This window comes from Lepidochelys kempii, chromosome 10, assembly GCF_965140285.1.
Source record: "Lepidochelys kempii isolate rLepKem1 chromosome 10, rLepKem1.hap1, whole genome shotgun sequence".
Classification (NCBI taxonomy): domain Eukaryota; kingdom Metazoa; phylum Chordata; order Testudines; family Cheloniidae; genus Lepidochelys; species Lepidochelys kempii.
Window position 1 is genome coordinate 64,849,823 of NC_136389.1, and position 17,859 is coordinate 64,867,681.

General features: G+C 40.8%; 1 protein-coding gene and 1 long non-coding RNA gene across 8 annotated transcripts in view; one reads left to right on the forward strand and one right to left on the reverse strand.

Moving 5' to 3' along the window:
* SLC12A1 (solute carrier family 12 member 1) overlaps positions 1-17,859 on the forward strand; it is a 67,596-nt gene that overhangs the window by 48,492 nt on the left and 1,245 nt on the right. For 5 of the 6 annotated variants that reach the window (XM_073303910.2, XM_073303909.2, XM_073303912.2 and 2 more), the window contains 6 exons: positions 1,239-1,382; positions 4,892-5,023; positions 5,485-5,596; positions 9,133-9,219; positions 12,257-12,392; positions 15,316-15,383. In XM_073303910.2, coding sequence (XP_073160011.1) covers positions 1,239-1,382; positions 4,892-5,023; positions 5,485-5,596; positions 9,133-9,219; positions 12,257-12,392; positions 15,316-15,383 — 679 coding nt within the window. The remainder of the gene's footprint in view (positions 1-1,238; positions 1,383-4,891; positions 5,024-5,484; positions 5,597-9,132; positions 9,220-12,256; positions 12,393-15,315; positions 15,384-17,859) is intronic. The other variant, XM_073303914.2, reaches the window with a different exon arrangement.
* LOC140894954 (uncharacterized) overlaps positions 1-17,859 on the reverse strand; it is a 40,125-nt gene that overhangs the window by 15,498 nt on the left and 6,768 nt on the right. Inside the window, exons 3-4 of one of the 2 annotated variants that reach the window (XR_012154012.2) lie at positions 17,125-17,197; positions 14,698-14,885 (exon numbers count right to left, since the gene is read on the reverse strand). This is a non-coding gene — a long non-coding RNA (uncharacterized LOC140894954). Of the gene's footprint in view, positions 1-14,568; positions 14,886-17,124; positions 17,198-17,859 lie in introns of those variants that run through there. The other variant, XR_012154011.1, reaches the window with a different exon arrangement.

Below are 17,859 nucleotides of genomic sequence, written 5' to 3' on the forward strand. Positions count from 1 at the left end.
ATTATACTGGAGTCGAATTTAAAATTTTTTTTTAGCAATTCAGAGCACCAACAGAGCTAATAAACTCTAATGGCCGCAGATGATTTTATATATATACACAGGTAATTTATCAGCCAGGGAAGAATACTTTTGTACCATATCTCACTCCAAAGAAAACAACATTCCTTATTAAAAAAGCTTACTACGAACTAGTGCTTACACCATATTAACTACTACCTCACCATAATAAATTCAATAGCAGTGGATGCCACTTTTCCTTGGAGAAAAGCTCATTTTCTCCAAGACAGAAGGGATTTTTTATATTACATATACAGAATAGTTTAGCGGACTCTTCTGTCTCTGCAGCAAGCATTTCAAAATGCATCAACACAAGATAAAGTACTGTAATATTTTCAATATATACGGTGGTCACATATTCAGTGTAAGTACTCAAATATTTATGAGCATCTCAAAATAGGAGGCAGTCTGCTCTTGTGATTACTGAAGAGGACTGAGAATTAGGCAACTGGATCATGTTCACAATTTAGAGTCTGATCCACAGCCTACTGAAGTGAATGAGAAGACTCGATTCACTTCAGAGGACTGTGCACTGGGACCTTAGTTAGTGACCTCACTCAGCCCCTCGTATTCTCTGCCTCTGGCACGTAAAAGTCTAGTTTCCTGTGGGCTGTAATACTTTGGTCTAATTTCAGTTGTTGGGTTTAGTGTGCAGGTGCTGGGTGGTGGTGTGTGATATACAGGAGGTAAGACTAGATGATTTGGTCGTCCCTTCTGGCCTTAAACTCTATAACTCAGTGTGACACATGGGGCAAATCACTTACTACTTCTGTGCCTTGGTTTCCCAGTTTGGACAAAATCAGCTTTTATAAAATGCTTTGATATCCTTGACAGAAAAAACAAACCAAAGTATTATCTTACTATAAAGTACAGTGATACTGCTATTTCTGATCTGGTGGACTAGCAAACTAAAGATAGAGAGCAACAGAGTAACACTTGATAACAATGCAATCTCTATGGATGAGTATGGTCCACCCTGAACTAGAGCTTTCACATATTGAGTTTCCTGACACCTACTAGGAAAATCATTTCACAAAAATTGTCCATATCCCAATATTTTTACAGTGTATACTAAGAATCATAACAGATAATTATAACTCTCAATGTTATTACCATCAACAGTTTAATTTAAACTGTAAATTATTGTGTTACTAGTTTCCAGTGTTGCTTTCAATTAACAGAGGAATTAGAGAAGTTAGAGCAGGAGAGGCTGGCACTAGAAGCTACCATTAAAGACAATGAATTTGAAGAAGAAAGTCGTGGTATCTGTGGATTGTTTGGCAAAGCCAGAAAGCTCAATATTACCAAGCGTGTAACCAAAAAAGGTAAGCTTGTAAATGACATAAAAGGACATTTTATAACACTTTCACTGATACACAGCTATACCTTCATTCTAGAGAAAAGCTTCTAAGGTACAATGATGTCCTTTGACTTTAGCTAGTGGAGCTGCCATTTAATCCAGACAACACATTAGGGAAATGTGCTAATGGAGTAGCAGAATGCTGTGGACTTGGGTTCTGGTACTACATCCCCCCCCCCCCCCCCCCGAACATAAATATTGTGACAAAGTTCCTGCGCTGCCTTGGTGGGTCTTGCGCTTATTGGTGGATTTGCTCGCCTTGGAGCTCCACAGCAGCCCTCAGCTTGGCCGTTTTTCTGAATTCACAGTCCAGGTCAACTCCTCCTGTGTCTGACCAGGAGTTGGGAGGATTTTGGGGGGAACCCAGGCCTGTCCTCTATTCTGGGTTCCAGCCCAGGGCCCTGTGGAATGCAGCTGTCTAGAGTGCCTCCTGGAACAGCTGTGCGACAGCTACAACTCCCTGGACTACTTCCCCATGGCCTCCTCCCAACACCTTCTTTATCCTCACCATAGGACCTTCCTCCTGGTGTCTGATAATGCTGGTACACCTCAGTCCTCCAACACTCTGCGTTCTCACTCTCAGCTCCTAGTGCCTCTTGCTCCCAACTCCTCACACGCACACCACAAACTGAAGAGAGTTCCCTTTTTAAAACCCAGGTGCTCTATTAGCCTGCCTTAATTGATTCTAGCAGCTTCTTGATTGGCTGCAGGTGTTCTAATCAACCTGTCCTAATTGTCTTCAGAAGGTTCCTGATTGTTCTGGAACCTTCCCTGTTACCTTACCCAGGGGAAAGGGACCTACTTAATCTGGGGCTAATATATCTGCCTTCTATCACTCTCCTGTAGCCATCTGGCCTGACCCTGTCACAATATATTAGTTGAGATAACTATGTAATAGGTATATAGTGATCTATGCTGGTACAAGATGTTACCTGATATGACAGAATTAATTTCTTTTGACATTTTTCAGATGAAATGCATGGCTTTGGTTTTTTACTTTTTATCTAATTGATAAAATTGGGTATGGATACTAAATGTTTGCACAAACACAGATCAAGTTATTTTCTTATATTGGGGTCATTTTTCTGAAATTTTATAAAAATGTTGAACTGTGCACAGAATTCAGGGAACAATCAAACTCAAATTCTCTATTATACACAAAACCCACAATGTGTGGATGAAAAAATATGTTATAAAAATGGCCACAGTTCTATGTTGTGGGTACACTATCATACTAAAGGAGTGAACCAATGTATGCATAAGCACTGAAAGCAAATGTATAACATGTTATGAAACAAATAAAATGGACTGTAAGTAGTATAGTGTGGTAGGATCTAGACTATTAAAATTTATATGGGATGTAAACAAACCCAAATGAGAAATATAGTAAATCTACAGGTAAAGGTTCACCGAATTAAAATTCTCATTTCACAATTGTTAGGGTATGATAATGACCCATCCAAAACCATTTTTGCATTAATAAAAATATTTTTTTGAATTTTCTACTACAGAAACTATGGTCTATCTATATACTCAACTCCCAGTGATAGCAAGAAGTTATCACAGACTAATAGCAGAAAATGTGATCAATTCTTTAGTTGGCAGTGCTCAGTTAATTTTGCATGTTAGAACAGAATGTCCTCTCATAACAAATGCTACAAAATCTAACATGCTTCAGCCTCTCTTTTCTGGTCAGTTCAGAAAGAAAATAGAGCTGGTTGGGAATTTTGCACTGGAAAATAATTTTGACAGACACTGCCCTTTTAAGAAAGGGATTTCTATTTTCTCATCAGCTCTAATAGGAAATACATATTGCACACTTTTGCTCTGAACGCTTTTCAAACAGAAATATGAAAATACATTATATTAGTAAATATTCCTGTCTTCCCATTTTGTTTATAAATATATTCTCCCTGGAGTTGTTAGAACTCCCAACATAGATGCCATACCACACAGGAAAGCTGATAATTGTTTTAGAATTATCTTGTCAAAACTCTGGGAACACTCAAAGACTGCACAAAGCATCTTCTGAACCTAATACATCAGAGCAAAAGCTATAAAGAAGCCTGTCTGCTCCACTTTAAATATTGCTCTGACACTGTCTCTTTGAAATCACTGGAAGGTAACTGTAATAAAGTCACTGGCTTCAAAGAATAATGGAATGGGAAAAATATTGTTAGTATATAGACATTTTTAGACAGAACCAGCATTGCAATAAGAAGCAAATCCTATTTTTAAATTAACACAAAGGTCTTCTAGGGCGTTATATATGTCCCATGCTTAAATTTTCCTCCCACCCTTAGGGCTTGTATACATGGAGAAATTGCCCAGAAGGTCTTTAGGTCTTTGCCCCACCTCAACCTTCTCTGTATCTACTTAGTTGTTCACATCTCCCTTTAGCAAGCCCTATAATATATTTTATGGAAGATTCAATATTTTGCAAAACATTAATATGTCTGTAATATAAAAGGTAAAAAAAAAAGGTTATTCCTTACATTTTTCGAAACAGTTCCTATCTTCCTATATGTGTCAATGATAACCTATTCTAAAATGGGTATCTCATCCACAGAAACCTGCTCCCTTTTACAGCTCTTATAATTTGATGCAGTAAGGTCCCGATATCATAAAAACTAACACAAGAGCAAATTTGCTTATGCACTGCAGTTCCAATTGGTACCTATGGAAGTTGTGTGTGCTGACACATTAAGGTTCAGAAGATGATCTATTTGTGCAGTAAGGGTTTTCAGGATTGAGGCCTAAGAATCATGTTACCAAGATAGTCCATGTACCTCCAACAGATATAACTGAAAGCATGCCCCAAAAGGACACTAAAACACACATCCTGTAAGCATTTACGCACATGCTGACTTTAAGTATGCAAGTCAAACCAAGCTCATGTGGTGACAATCAAACAGAAGTCATATCACATGTGATACCCCTCACTGACAGAAAGCACCATACCATGCCTTTGTGAGATACCGAACTGAACGCTTTCACTATGTCAATGAAGATGTCTCCTAATGTTTTGTGAGGTTTTTTGGTTTTACTTATGTGAATACATTTAAGCACATGCATAAATGTTTGTAGGTTTGGGGCCTGAATCATTTCAATACATTATCTACATAATAATTAATGGTGAATAAAATACCACCTTATGCCGTGATCTGAAATCAATTCATTGCTTTATAATCCCACATTTAAAAACAAGCATATATTCTTTGTTTAATGTAAAAGATAATATAAACTATTTTGAGATTAGACAAAATTTCACTCCTCATTTTTGATTCCCTACGAGACATTGCATTATTTTGTCCAAAGGGTTCCAATTCCCAAAAAGAAACAGGAAGAAGAAAAATTTCACCCAGATGATGGGGGTTTTTTCCTCCTTGTTTCCTGAAAGCAGATTTATCAGAAAGTTGCTTTGTTTCAGTTCTCAAAAGGAAAGAAGATACACAGTTTTCTTTCTCATTTCAGACAGCAGCATTAACACAATCCAGTCTATGCATGTGGGTGAATTCAATCAGAGGCTGCTAGAAGCCAGCAATCAGTTTAAAAAGAAACAAGGGAAAGGAACAATTGATGTTTGGTGGCTGTTTGATGATGGAGGTAAGAGATTCAAAAGGACACCATAGGGAGAAAGATTTTTATGTTGCCAAATATGAATGCATACTTGGGGATTTATATAAAGTGATAACACTTACATTATGTAGGTTATTTTTTACATGGCTTAAATATTTTACGACAAATTTGTGTATGTCACTACGAAGTAAAGGAGAAGGCTTTATTTTTATCACAAGCAAAGATTTTCATTTTTCTGGGTGGGTGCTCCAACCCCGCTCTCCCCTGAGGCCCCGCCCCCATTTTGCCCCTTCCCCGAAGGCCCCACCCTTGCTCCGCCTCTTCCTGCCCCCGCTCCACCCCCTCAACCCACTGCCTCCTGCCCACACTGAACAGCTATTTTTTCCCCATGGGTACTCCAGCGCCTGAGCACTCACGGAGTCGGCGCCTATGATTTTTACCACACAAGATACTCATTTGATCTCCCTGTGGTTTATATGTTTATCCAGGTTTAACACTCCTAATTCCCTATATTCTGACTATGAGGAAAAAGTGGAAGGATTGTAAATTAAGGATCTTCACTGGAGGAAAGATCAACCGGATCGAAGATGAAAAACTAGCGTAAATTTAACTATTTTCCCCACTACTGTTTAAAATGTTTTGATTGCTTATGAATATTAGTTGTATATAGTCTCCTCTAGTAGTAACCTTAGATTTCTGAGCAGCTCCAGCTTGCTTTATTTTGAACAGTAATAAAAGTATATTTAATATAGAGATGTCTAACACTTGAAAAGGGCCTTAGGGGTCATTAATCTTAAATATAAATGATGACTAGCATAGGAAGATCACACCCCACATATTCTCTGCCTAATAGGTCATGTTCCCTCCTTAGAGAATGAGACTCTTTAGTCTGTAATATGAAAACCTTTGTGTTTTATATGATTTTGACTAGTTAACAAGTGAAACTGCATATGAAGCCTCCTAGATGCACATGCTATAGACCAGTTGTTTTCAAACTTTTTTTTTGGTGACCCAGTTGAAGGAAATTGTTGATGCCCAAGACCCAATGGAGCTGAGGATGAGGAGTTTGCGGTGTGGGAGGGGGCTCAGGGCTGGAGCAGACTGTTGGGATATAGGGGTTAGGGCTGCGGGGTGGGGCCGGGAATGAGGGGTTCAGGGTGTGGAGGAGGGCTCTGGTCTGGGGTAAGGGGCTGGGGGTGCAGGCTCTGTGGTGGGGCCAGGGATGAGGGGTTTAGGGTGCAGGAAGGGGCTCCAGATTGGGGGGATCAGGGCTGGGGCAGGGGATTGGAGCATGGGGTTGGGATACGGGCTTACCTCTGGCGGCTCCCAGTCAGTGACGCAGCCGGGGTGCAGAGGCAGGCTTCCCACCTGTCCTGGAACCATGGACCATGCTGTGCCCTAGAAGCGGCCAGCAGCAGGTCCATCTCCTAGGCAGGGGTGCACAAGTGGCTCCACGCGGCTCTCACCTGCAGGCACCGCCCCCTCCCCCAGCTCCCACTGGCCAGTTCCTGGCCAATGGGAGTGCAGAGCCAGTGCTTGGGGCGGGGGCAGCGCGTGGAGCCCCATGGCCCCCCTGCCTAGGAGCTGGACCTGCTGCCGGCCACTTCCAGGATGCAGCATGGTGTCAGAACAGGTAGGGACTACTAGTTTTTACTGGCCAGCTGCCAGGGTCCCTGAGTGCTGAGCAAGGCAGTACTGGGTCACAACCCAAAGTTTGAAAACCACTGCTATAGACAGACAGCCCACAAAAATGTGATTAGCAAGTACAAACTTTTAAGAGCTGAAAACCAAGTCATTTAGTTTTAAAACTTTCTAGACCTCTGAGCTATAGTCTGCTTTCCATCCATGTGCAAAACAAAGTTGCTAATGTGAGCTCTTTATAATAGTCATTTATATAACACCATTCTTTCCAAAGCAGCCAATTTGGATTGGAATTCAGTAACTGTTTAACACAACAGAGCATCACTAGGCAACTGGTTAGGACAGGAAGTGAAGAATAACTATCCAATTATCACTACAGGGGGAATTTAAGTAGGAAGGATATAACTGCATGAGTTGGAAATCAGTCAAGACAAGACTGCCCTGTGGTTTGGTTGCATTCTCTTATGAGGGCTTGAATAGCTGACATTCCACAAGGGCATGGATGAAGTTCCATGGAGTGGGACTGTGAAACCTCTCTCCCCAGTGTGGCACTGAGCTATGTAGATCCGGCCAAGCTTCCCACACTTGTGTAAAAAAGGCTACATAAGTATCTGTGGAGGGTATTCCAGTCATTGAGTTGGGATAAACTATGCAAAATGGCTCTGTAGTTTCTCTGCTGCTTGAAAGAAAGGATTCCTTCCCCCCACGGCCACAATGCAATGGCTGGCCTTCCTACTCAGACTGGCAATTGGCTTCCAGATTTTGACCTGGCACAGACAACAATCAATTTCATTTAGAGCTGAAGCAAGATGTTTTGGCATTGTTATGGGTACATCAGAACTTAGTAGCCTTACTAACCAATGGGCAGATACAGGTATTTTTATTGCCACCACTGTTTCTGCAAATGCCAGGACCCAGTGCTCAGGCTGATCAGTGCAATCTCTGTGGTCAATAGGTCTTCACTGACTACCATCTTATCATCAACAAGTCCCCCGACCAAGTCTGTGTGGATGACTGACACTGCAGACTCAACATGAGTTTACCTCATTCTCTATACCCATACCCAAGAAAGACAAACTTGGAGGCAAATTGGTCATTCTATTCCTTTTGACCTTAAATACAGGGACATCATCATTTGAAACAAAATCCTTGGTGTATGCCAATTTAATCTGTGAATCCAGAGATGCAACTAACGTCAACATCCTACTCATCTGTCAAACACTAAAAGCTTTCCAAAGGAGCTGAAAGAGACATTACCTGACATGGTGATAAAGTTTAAAAGATTTATCATCTGAGGAGACTTCAACATCAACACAGACAACACTTTTGATACTATACCACAAACCAAACTCTCCACTTTAGCATTCTCACAGTTAATCTCTGCACCCACTTCCAACAGCCAGCCATATCCTGGACTAGATGTAGACATAAACTGCAAGAAATGCTCCTGCTCAATCCTGTTCAGATAACTTCCTCCTCCAAGTGGAAATAAAAACTCTCCTCATAGGCAAGAAGAATTCACCATAATGATCTGCCCTAGGAAACTCTTGGATCCTGCCAAACTCCAAAAATTAGTTATAGAAAAGAAAGCAAGGAATCTAGAAAGTGAATCACTGCAAACACTCCCTGACTACTACTGTAGAAGTAGCCAACTTTGGAACTAAATGCAAAACCAATATCTGAATTGGCTAACACAGTGCACACAAATAAAAACTGTAAAATAATCAAGCTATTTCTCCTACAGGCTGGAAAGGAAGAAATAGAGATAGATAGATAGATAGATAGTTTTTCTATTTTTAATTTTTTGGGGAAGTGCTCACATACTATAGTAGTGGGACCACATGAGTGCACAGATTGATAAAATTCCAAATACTGCTTATCAAACCTGTGACCAAATTCTCCTCTCCAATCGGTACAGTTGTGCTTTATTTATTCAATGCACATAAGCTCTGTTGATAACTCGGATGATAGAGGTCTGTACTGTCAACTGGAAGAGAGAATTCTCTCCTATATTTCTTTGTATCTGACAGATCTTTTGGAATTTAATCTTTTAAAATATTTGATCAAAGAACCAATGTTTCCCCTAAAATGTAAACATATCTCCCTCTGAAAAATTACATGTGAAATAATTAGTAGTAAAGCCAACTTAACCCCAGAACTCTTCCGTCAACCTAACTACTGCCTCTCGAAGAGGCTGATTTACTACAGTGACAGAAGAATCCCTTCCATCACTGTAGTAAGTGTCTACCCTTCAGTGCTACAGCAGCACTGTAGCATTTCTGGTATTGCCAGACCCCTGGTTTATAGTTTATCTATAAAATTCTGTAATTGAAAACAGAAACACTAACTAAAGCATTTCAGATAAATTCACTTGTCATATAGTTAAAGTTAAAATACTAGACGATCGCTTTTGATGACTTAACTCATTTACGAGCACTCTTTGATCTGAGGTACTTAAAAATGCAGTGATGAAGTGTTCTCCCCTTTGTTTTCAGGATGACTTCACTTCTAAGCAAATTCAGAATAAAATATGCTGATATTAAGATCATTGGCAACATCAACATGAAACCCAACAAAGAGAGGTAAGAAACATTTCCAAAACCCATTATTTCACTGCAGTTCTTTATCTGGGAGTTGTTTCTTTTATACTGATTATAAAAAATTATCAAAGGATGAAAGCAAGTGCACAAAAAAAAAAGTCTTTTAAAAATCACAATACAAAGGTTAAAGGCTAACAGATTTATTTGGGCATAAGCTTTCGTGGGCTAGAACCCACTTCATTGGATGCATGGAGTAAAAATTACAGATGCAGGCATTATTGTGTCAGTATAATAATGCCTGCATCTGTAATTTTCACTCCATGCATCCGATGAAGTTGGTTCTAGCCCACGAAAGCTTATGCCCAAATAAATCTGTTAGTCTTTAAGGTGCCACCGGACTCCTTGGTGTTTTTGTGGATACAGACTAACAGAGCTACCCCCGATACTTAATACAAAGGGTGGTACTACAAACGGCCCTCCACTTTATGTTGTAATGATAGGACTTCATTTTGATATAAAGACTAATTAGAAACTCACAGTTATGAGCCACTGAATTTAACAGGGATCATTTTATAATTGCTTTCCATATCTGGTTTTGTTTCCATGGCCGTGACTAAATCATGCTATTCATCAGATTTCACTGCAGCTCTTTTGAAGACTCATCTTCCCCTCTGACTCAGACTTTCAGAGTCCTCTGGGTTTTACCTCACCCAGGCATTCAGTAGCTTACCATCTTTAAGGCCGAACACACACACTGCTCCTTTCCCTAGAGAAGGACATTACCGCTCTTTCCTATCACTCAAATATAATGAAGGCACAACACATTTTTTAAAAGTTAGGTATATTTATTCTCTAGATAAGTCAAGTGAGGCCTGAAGAATAGGTAATATTCAAAAAATTCCATCTCTGAGTGCCTTGGCTAGAGATATTCTGAGAGCTATGCCAGCATTAAACATTTTGCTGTCCCTGGCAAACTAGAAAACTACCGGCCCTCACAGCCACTTCACATTTTCTAGCCTTCTATTTTGCTGCCTTAGATGATCACCCCTCTGTTGCCTGCAGGGTACTAGGAATTCTGTATTTCAGAACTGTTGTAGCTAATCCCCATTCAGCAGGTAAACTTGCCTCCGATCTTCCAAAACAAACCACCCCCTCTGGATTTCTGTTGAACCTTCCCCAAAAAGAAAAGGAGTACTTGTGGCACCTTAGAGACTAACCAAAAAGTGAGTAGACCCTCTAAGTCCTCCTTCAAAGTAAAGAAGTCCCAAATCTCCCAAAGTAAGTCTCTCCTAAATAGAATATCTCCTCACCAACTCAGAGAAGGATATACCCGCTGCCCCATCAGAATCCAGTACAAAATATCTCCCTTGTTCTTCAAGGTCCTCTGAAATTTAACAGTTTACTCGTACCTCCTTCTGCTCTCCAGCCTAACCTCCATGCTCCTCTGATATCAACTTCTTTCTTTTTCTTCCACACACCCATCATCTTGGACTTCTGGTATAACCATGGGCAAATCACTTAATCTCACTGTGCCTCCATTTCTCTATGTGTAAAATGGTGATAACAATACTTATCTTGTTTCATTAGTGCTTATACAATCACTGGATGGGAGACACTATAGGAATGTTGAGTATTATACTCTTATGAATATGTGAAGTATTTACTATTTGATAACTGTATTTCTGAAAAATCAGCAAAGTGATTTAGGGGATTTCATCCCCTTTCTGATTCTACAGTCAGTATTTTCTTTTTAACTATACCCAGAATGGTGAAAAGCATTATTCTTTTCCTTTTTCCCATGTTAACTGAATAACGATCTTCCAAAGTACATTTGCAAAGGAATCAAACAGAAATACATTTGGCATTCACATGAGCAAATGCATTTGAAAGCTCAGCATTATTTATAACATATAATAAATGTATAACATGACTGGACACCTGCAACAGTGCCATATTTCTCCCTGAACCTGTGTGCATATCCCCTTGATTTTATTAAGAGATGTGCACCTGGATTACAGGCAGGATTAGGCTCTGAAATTGCTGCTGAAAATGATAAAATTATCTATATAGATCAGCCTGCCAATACAGTAGTATCAAAATACCTCACAGTTGTTTATGAATTTATTTTTCCAACTCCCCTGCAAGATGGGAGGTATTATTAACCCTATTTTACATATGGGAACTGAGGCACAGAGAAAATTGAGGTATGTTCAAAGTCACACAGGAAATCTATAGCAAAGTTGGAAGTTGAATCCAGATCCCTCAGTCCCACTCCGGAGCCTTAGCCATAAAACTTCTTTCCACCTGTCATTAGGGTAAACGTACACAGACTAGCTATTAATTTCATTAAAGCTGTATACTGATCATTCAGGTGACTTCTAACACTACAAAACTCTGTTAAATGATTATGCGTGTTCAGTGGTGGTGTAAAGTCCTGCATTCTTTATTAAACATAGACCTTGTCTACTCTAGAACTTACTTTGGTATAATTTACATCACTCAGGGCTGTGAATAATCCACACCCCTGAGCAATGTAAGTTATACCGACCTAAGTGCTGGTGTAGACAGGGCTATGTTGGCAGGAGAGCTTCTCCTGTTGACATAGCTATGGGCTCTCATGGAAGGTGGCATAATTAAGCTGAAGACAGAGCTCTCTCCCATCAGCTTAGAGCATCTTCTCCAGAAGCGCTACGGCAGTGCAGCTGCATTGGAGCAGCTGTGTTGCTATAGTGCTTCTAGCATACATGCAGCCTTAGTAACTAATACTTTCCAGTTTGGGCTTACAATGAAAACATTTCAGCATCTTAAATAGGCTACGTTACAAGGACACCAATGCTTGCTGTAAATTCATTGTAGAGATAGTGGGCCAAATGTAGCTCTTAGTTATACCCATATAAACTCATTTTAGTGGAGCTGCATAGATGTATTCGAGGGCACAATTAGGCCCCAAATGTTTAAAGATGTTGCATGTCATTCAGCTGCATTCTGCAGTCAGTGGGGGACCTGCCTTACCTAAATCATCTGTGAAATAATGAGTTAGTACCCTGCTGGGAGGCCTCTTTCACAATTCTTGTTTCAGCTGGAAATTCTTTGAAGAGATGATTGAACCACACCGCCTCCATGAAAGCTGCAAAGATTTAACAACTGCCGAGAAATTAAAAAGAGAGACTCCATGGAAAATTACAGATGCAGAGCTGGAAGCATTCAAGGAGAAAGTAAATCTTTGTCTACCTTTATTATATATTGCTGGCTAGCTAGCTAAAGAAACTAGTGAACAAATCTGAAATATCAGCTAAGAATTTGATATACAAGTTAACTATGTGTCAGCATTTGATTTTTTTAAGAATTGGGTTTGTATTGTAAATATCATAAGAAAAGTTATTTTTCCTTTGTACAAAGATTTGGAGAGAGCCTATCTAGAGTACTCAGTGTGGCTTTAAATGTTTACCTCTGCAGCTATACAGTCATTCAGGGAAGGCCAAGAGCAGGACTGCTACATGAAGCAAAAGAATGGAGGGTTTTAGCTATGAGGGCAGGCTGAAGAGAGGAGGCCTATACATTTAGAGAAGGACCTAAACTGGAACTTCAGATCTAAACACCCCTAAACTTGGGAAATGTTATTATCCAAATCCAGACTTTGTGGCTTGGGCTCTTTGTTATTAACATAAGACCCAAATGATTGAATAAAAACCTATTTGAACCAATAAGCAACATGAAACCGCAGGGCCACTCACAGAAATAAGAACAGCAACAACAAAGTTTAGGTTTACTGCATGGAGGTTTTTTCTCCCTTCATCCTCAGAGGTTAATCAAAAATTGGAATTCTCTGACCAAAATTAGAACCAGGCTTAAAATTAGAGAGGAAAATAGTAGTAGTTATTCGGATGCCAGTGGTACTTTAAGGTATCATACATGGGATTAAATGCTTAACTAAATTATGGTGATTCTTACTCATTACACACATGATTAAACTGAGGGCAAGATTTCAAATTGAGATGGAATATTCCTTAAGAGCAGATTGATATGAACCATAGTTTACTTATTTTTCCTTTCTCTAGAGTATTGGACAGGTGGATTAGGATGAGGAGGATATGCCAAACTCCTTGAAGGTGAAATTCACACCTGTATGGATGTCCCAACTTAAAACCTATTAGGGGTTAGGCACCAATTGACATTAGTCTTCCCTGTTCTTTTCTTCTCTATTATGTGTGTTGTGTTTTGGAAGCCTCTGGAAACTCAGTCTGACTTTGGTAATAATCCTGGTTGAACCTCAATATAGCATTCATGAATGCAAGTGGTTATAATACATAAAATACATGAAACAACTATAATATCTTTACTCCATGTATATTACAATCAGTCCTCTAGAAAATTTTAGTAAAATGAATAACCTCTGCTAGGTTGCAAGCTGGCTTATTTATTTACATAATAATTTTTCACACAATGCACAGTCAACCTGTGGAACACCTTGTCAGAGGATGTTGTGAAGGCCAAGACTATAACAGCATTCAAAAAAGAACTAGATAAGTTCATTGAGAATAGGTCCATCAATGTCTGTTTGCCAGGATGGGCAGTGATGGTGTCCCTAGCCTCTGTTTGCAAGAAGCTGGGAACAGGCAACAAGGAATGGATCTGTTCTGTTCATTCCCTCTGGGGCGCTTGGCGTTGACTACTGTCAGAAGACAGGATACTGGGCTAGATGGACCTTTGGTCTGACCCAGTATGGCCGTTCTTATATGTTCTTATTTTTATACCCATTGAGATGGCACCTTGGCACCTGACAAATTAAATGCAGTAACATATTAAACTGCCAACTGCAGACAGCAGTTTCCCCAAACAGCCATAATAAGTAATCTACTACCATAATCCACAGTCAAAGAAATATATGACAGCCATAATCCATAGTCAAATATTTGACCAAAAAAACCCCATGGCTTCTCAAGCTCTGGTATATCACCACTGTGACGTACAAGGGTACAATGCAGACTAATGAGCACCTGTGTTACCCCTGCCCTGCTACCCTGGATGCCTTGCTGAAGGAGTTCCCAGCTGGGCTGCTCACAAACAGCCTGCCAGCATGCAAGCCACACCCTTAGTGTCTGTATGCAACTGCAGCCTGTCATCCACACTTGGGTTACACTCTGGCTCTCACCAGCCTTGGTTATACTGCAGGGTGACTCCAACACACCCTCAGTCTTAGATTTCCCCCCAGAAATGTATGTTCTGTATTGCCCAGCCGCTTCCTGGAGAATACAAGTTATATTAAATCTGTTATTTCTTTAATAGAAATAATATGCACACAACTTGCCGCCCCAATGGAGTTCCCCAGACACTTCAATTTAAACACGATGGATTAGATAAAACAACAAAACAAGTTTATTACCTACAAATAAATACATTTTAAGTGAACACAAGTAATGAGGCATAAAAGTCAGAAATGGTTACAAGAAAAATAAAGATAAAACACTGCTGGTGCCTAACTTAACAAACTATGTTAAATTCAAAGCAAAATTTTCTCACCACATGCTTTCAGCAGTTGTACTGCCAAATGTCTTAGGCCAGGATCCCTTCTCCCAGCATCCAACAAAGGCTTCCTCTGTTGCTTCAGGTGCAGTGAATGTTATGGGCAGGGAGTGAGAGAGGTATTCCTTGGGGCATTTGTCCCTCCTTTTTATCGTTTCAGTCCCCTTCTTGAAAAACATTTCCAGCTAGGTAATAGCAGACAAAAACTCTATGTGGAAGGATGTTCCCTGCTTTTTCCTCACCTGATTGAACTTCCCGTTTCCCTTCCTGCTTGATGACTCTGTTTACTGCTTAAATGCAAATTAAGGAGAGCACACATTCCTTTGTTTAAGATAGATCTGTTTGCCAACTTCAGTTTGAAACATGTGTTAATAATAGCATACAGTGGAATCTTATAATTTCACATGCAATGTTGCCACACGTATTTTATCAGGATGATACTGATCAGCAAATGATGAGTTTTTGAAAGATACCTTACAAGGCATACTTTGTACAAAGATTATTACAATAGTGCGTAGGGTGTGAAAACAGGGGTACATTCTGTCTCAACCACACAGAGTAATTTCCACATCCAGGAAACTGTATTGTCTAATGGAATCTAATTTTTCCCACCAGAGTTACCGTCAGGTCCGTTTGAATGAACTCTTACAGGCATACTCTAGGGCTGCTAATCTCATTGTCCTGTAAGTTGCACAATTTTAACTCAGAAAATAAATAAGTTAACCTGCATACAGGTATTTTTTTGGATATGAACAACAGAAAATGTATGTTAATTCACTCAGAGCGAAATTCACTTCTGTCCAGAGGTCCAGCACAAGGGCTATGTATCATTTAAGTCCCTTTTGAGGCCTTTTGTGGGACTTAAGCAGCGCACAAGCCTCATGCTGGTTCTCCAGATGAAGCTGAAGCTCACTCTTAGTTAACAAAAAGAAAAGGAGTACTTGTGGCACCTTAGAGACTAACCAATTTATTTGAGCATGAGCTTTCGTGCTCACGAAAGCTCATGCTCAAATAAATTGGTTAGTCTCTAAGGTGCCACAAGTACTCCTTTTCTTTTTGCGAAGACAGACTAACACGGCTGTTACTCTGAAACCTGTCTTAGTTAACAGTTCTTTGTATCTTAAAATTAGGTTTTACTCTGAAAAAGAATTATAGGAAAATGGCACCTTCCTGCCCAACAAATTTACTCTCTGCATATTCAGAGTTGTATCTGCTTACTATCATGGCAAAAATAGTTCTTTTTACTATTGTTAACATTGCAAAGTCAACTGATATCAGAAAGAGAAAGAGAGAGAATTCTTCTTTTGGTTTATGTATCATAACCAGAATTGTTAGTTAGGTTCAGATTGCAGGACCAATCTGTTTTTCTCAGGGAAAGCCCAGTGAGGACAATAGAATTTACTCCTGAGGGCATTCTGCACCAAAAAATTAAAAATTCTGCACACAATATTTTAAAATTCTGTAAAATTCTGCAAAATTTATTTGCCAAATAAATATGTAGGCTCCAGTACGGCACTGAGGAGCGCAGGCCACTGGCTGCACAGAGGTGGGAGATCACTGTGCAGCTGCCCCCACCCCAGACACAGATTCTGTGGTGAGGCTGCACCCAACCCTGACACAGAGCAAGGACTGGGCCTGCCCCAGAAACACCCCTCCTCCGTGCCAGGTGCACAAGGTGTGGGCAGGCAGGCTCAGCAAGGCAGGATCCAAGTGTGGAGGGATCCAGGTGTGGGTTGAGAGGATTCTGTGTGGGGCCATATGGGTGCGGGCGGCTCACTGGGGCATCTGGGTGTACATGGGGCCTCTTGGGAGCTTCTGGGTGCAATGGTAAATGGGACTCTGCAGGGAGGTCCAGGTGAAGGTGGTTGGGGCTCAAAGGGGTGGTCTGGATGTGAGAGGGGGATAGAACTTGGCAGGGGGGGTCTAGGTGTGGAGGGCACAGGGGAGGGGTCCAGATGCTGGGGGAGTGGGTCTCAGTGGGGTGGGGATCCAGGTGCGGCTGATTGGGGCCTCAGTAGGGTGGGGATCTGGGTGCGGGTGGCTCGTCTGGGTGGTCCAGGTGCAGTGGGGCTCATCGTGGGGGGTTCTGATTGCGGGGGGGTGAGGATCAGCGGGAGGGTCTGGATATGAGGGATTCTGGATGCACGGGGCTTGGGTGGATGGGGGAGCAGCTCCCTGTACAGGGATCCTTCCCCCTGCAGCTGAAGAGTGATGGGTGCAGGAAGCAGGAGTGGGAGGAGAGTTTGCAGAGCTTCCTGCAGCTGGGGGAGAAATCTGGGGGTGGGCCTGACCCAGCCCTGGATGCTGTGCAGGGGAAGAGGAAGTCCCATCCTCCCCTGCCCAGCCAGGACTAGCAGCTGAGCCCAGTGCAGGGTAGGGAGCCAGGTCTTCCGCAGTCCCACTCCCTGCACCACAGTGATTTACCTCTCTGTCGCTCTTGTGGCTTCCCCTTTCTTCACCGTCAGAAGGTCACTTGTCTGCAGGGAAGCAAAGAAATCTGCAGGGGACATAAATTCTGAGCATGAGCAGTGGTGCAGAATTCCCCCAGAATAGGAATTGCACAGGTTTTACTCAGGGTATAATTTGGATTGAAGAGTCTTTAGGTGAGGATCTAAGAATCAGAAATATGTACTTTTAGGGTCCAGGTTGATGACTGTGCAGGAATGGCAATTAGAAAAAATGCTTACTTGTGAACTTGACAAATAGAATAACCGATACACATGGAACGATGAAACTATTTTTAAGAGAACCATTTTTTAGAGCAGAACCACACTTTAAGTGCTTGAATAAACTTCAGTTACTGTTGTGTTTTGATAAGCCTCTCAGTCTCTGCTACTAACACAATCTCCTGGAGGCAGAAACTGCATTTGCAGTATATATGGAAAATTACTCTATACTGTACAACCCAGATCTCTTAGGAATAACCTGTCCTAAAATAATTTAGAGCAGATCTTGATTGATACAAAGCAGATGGAATGTATGACTTATCAGCTTTATATTTTCTCTCCTCTGATTCTCATCAAGCTAGACATATAACTAATTTGTGATTTCTATGACCCCAATTCTGCAAACACTTAACTTTATATGCTTAACTTTACTATCATGAGCAGCCCCATTGATTTCATTGGGATTACTCACATTAATAAATCTAAATACATA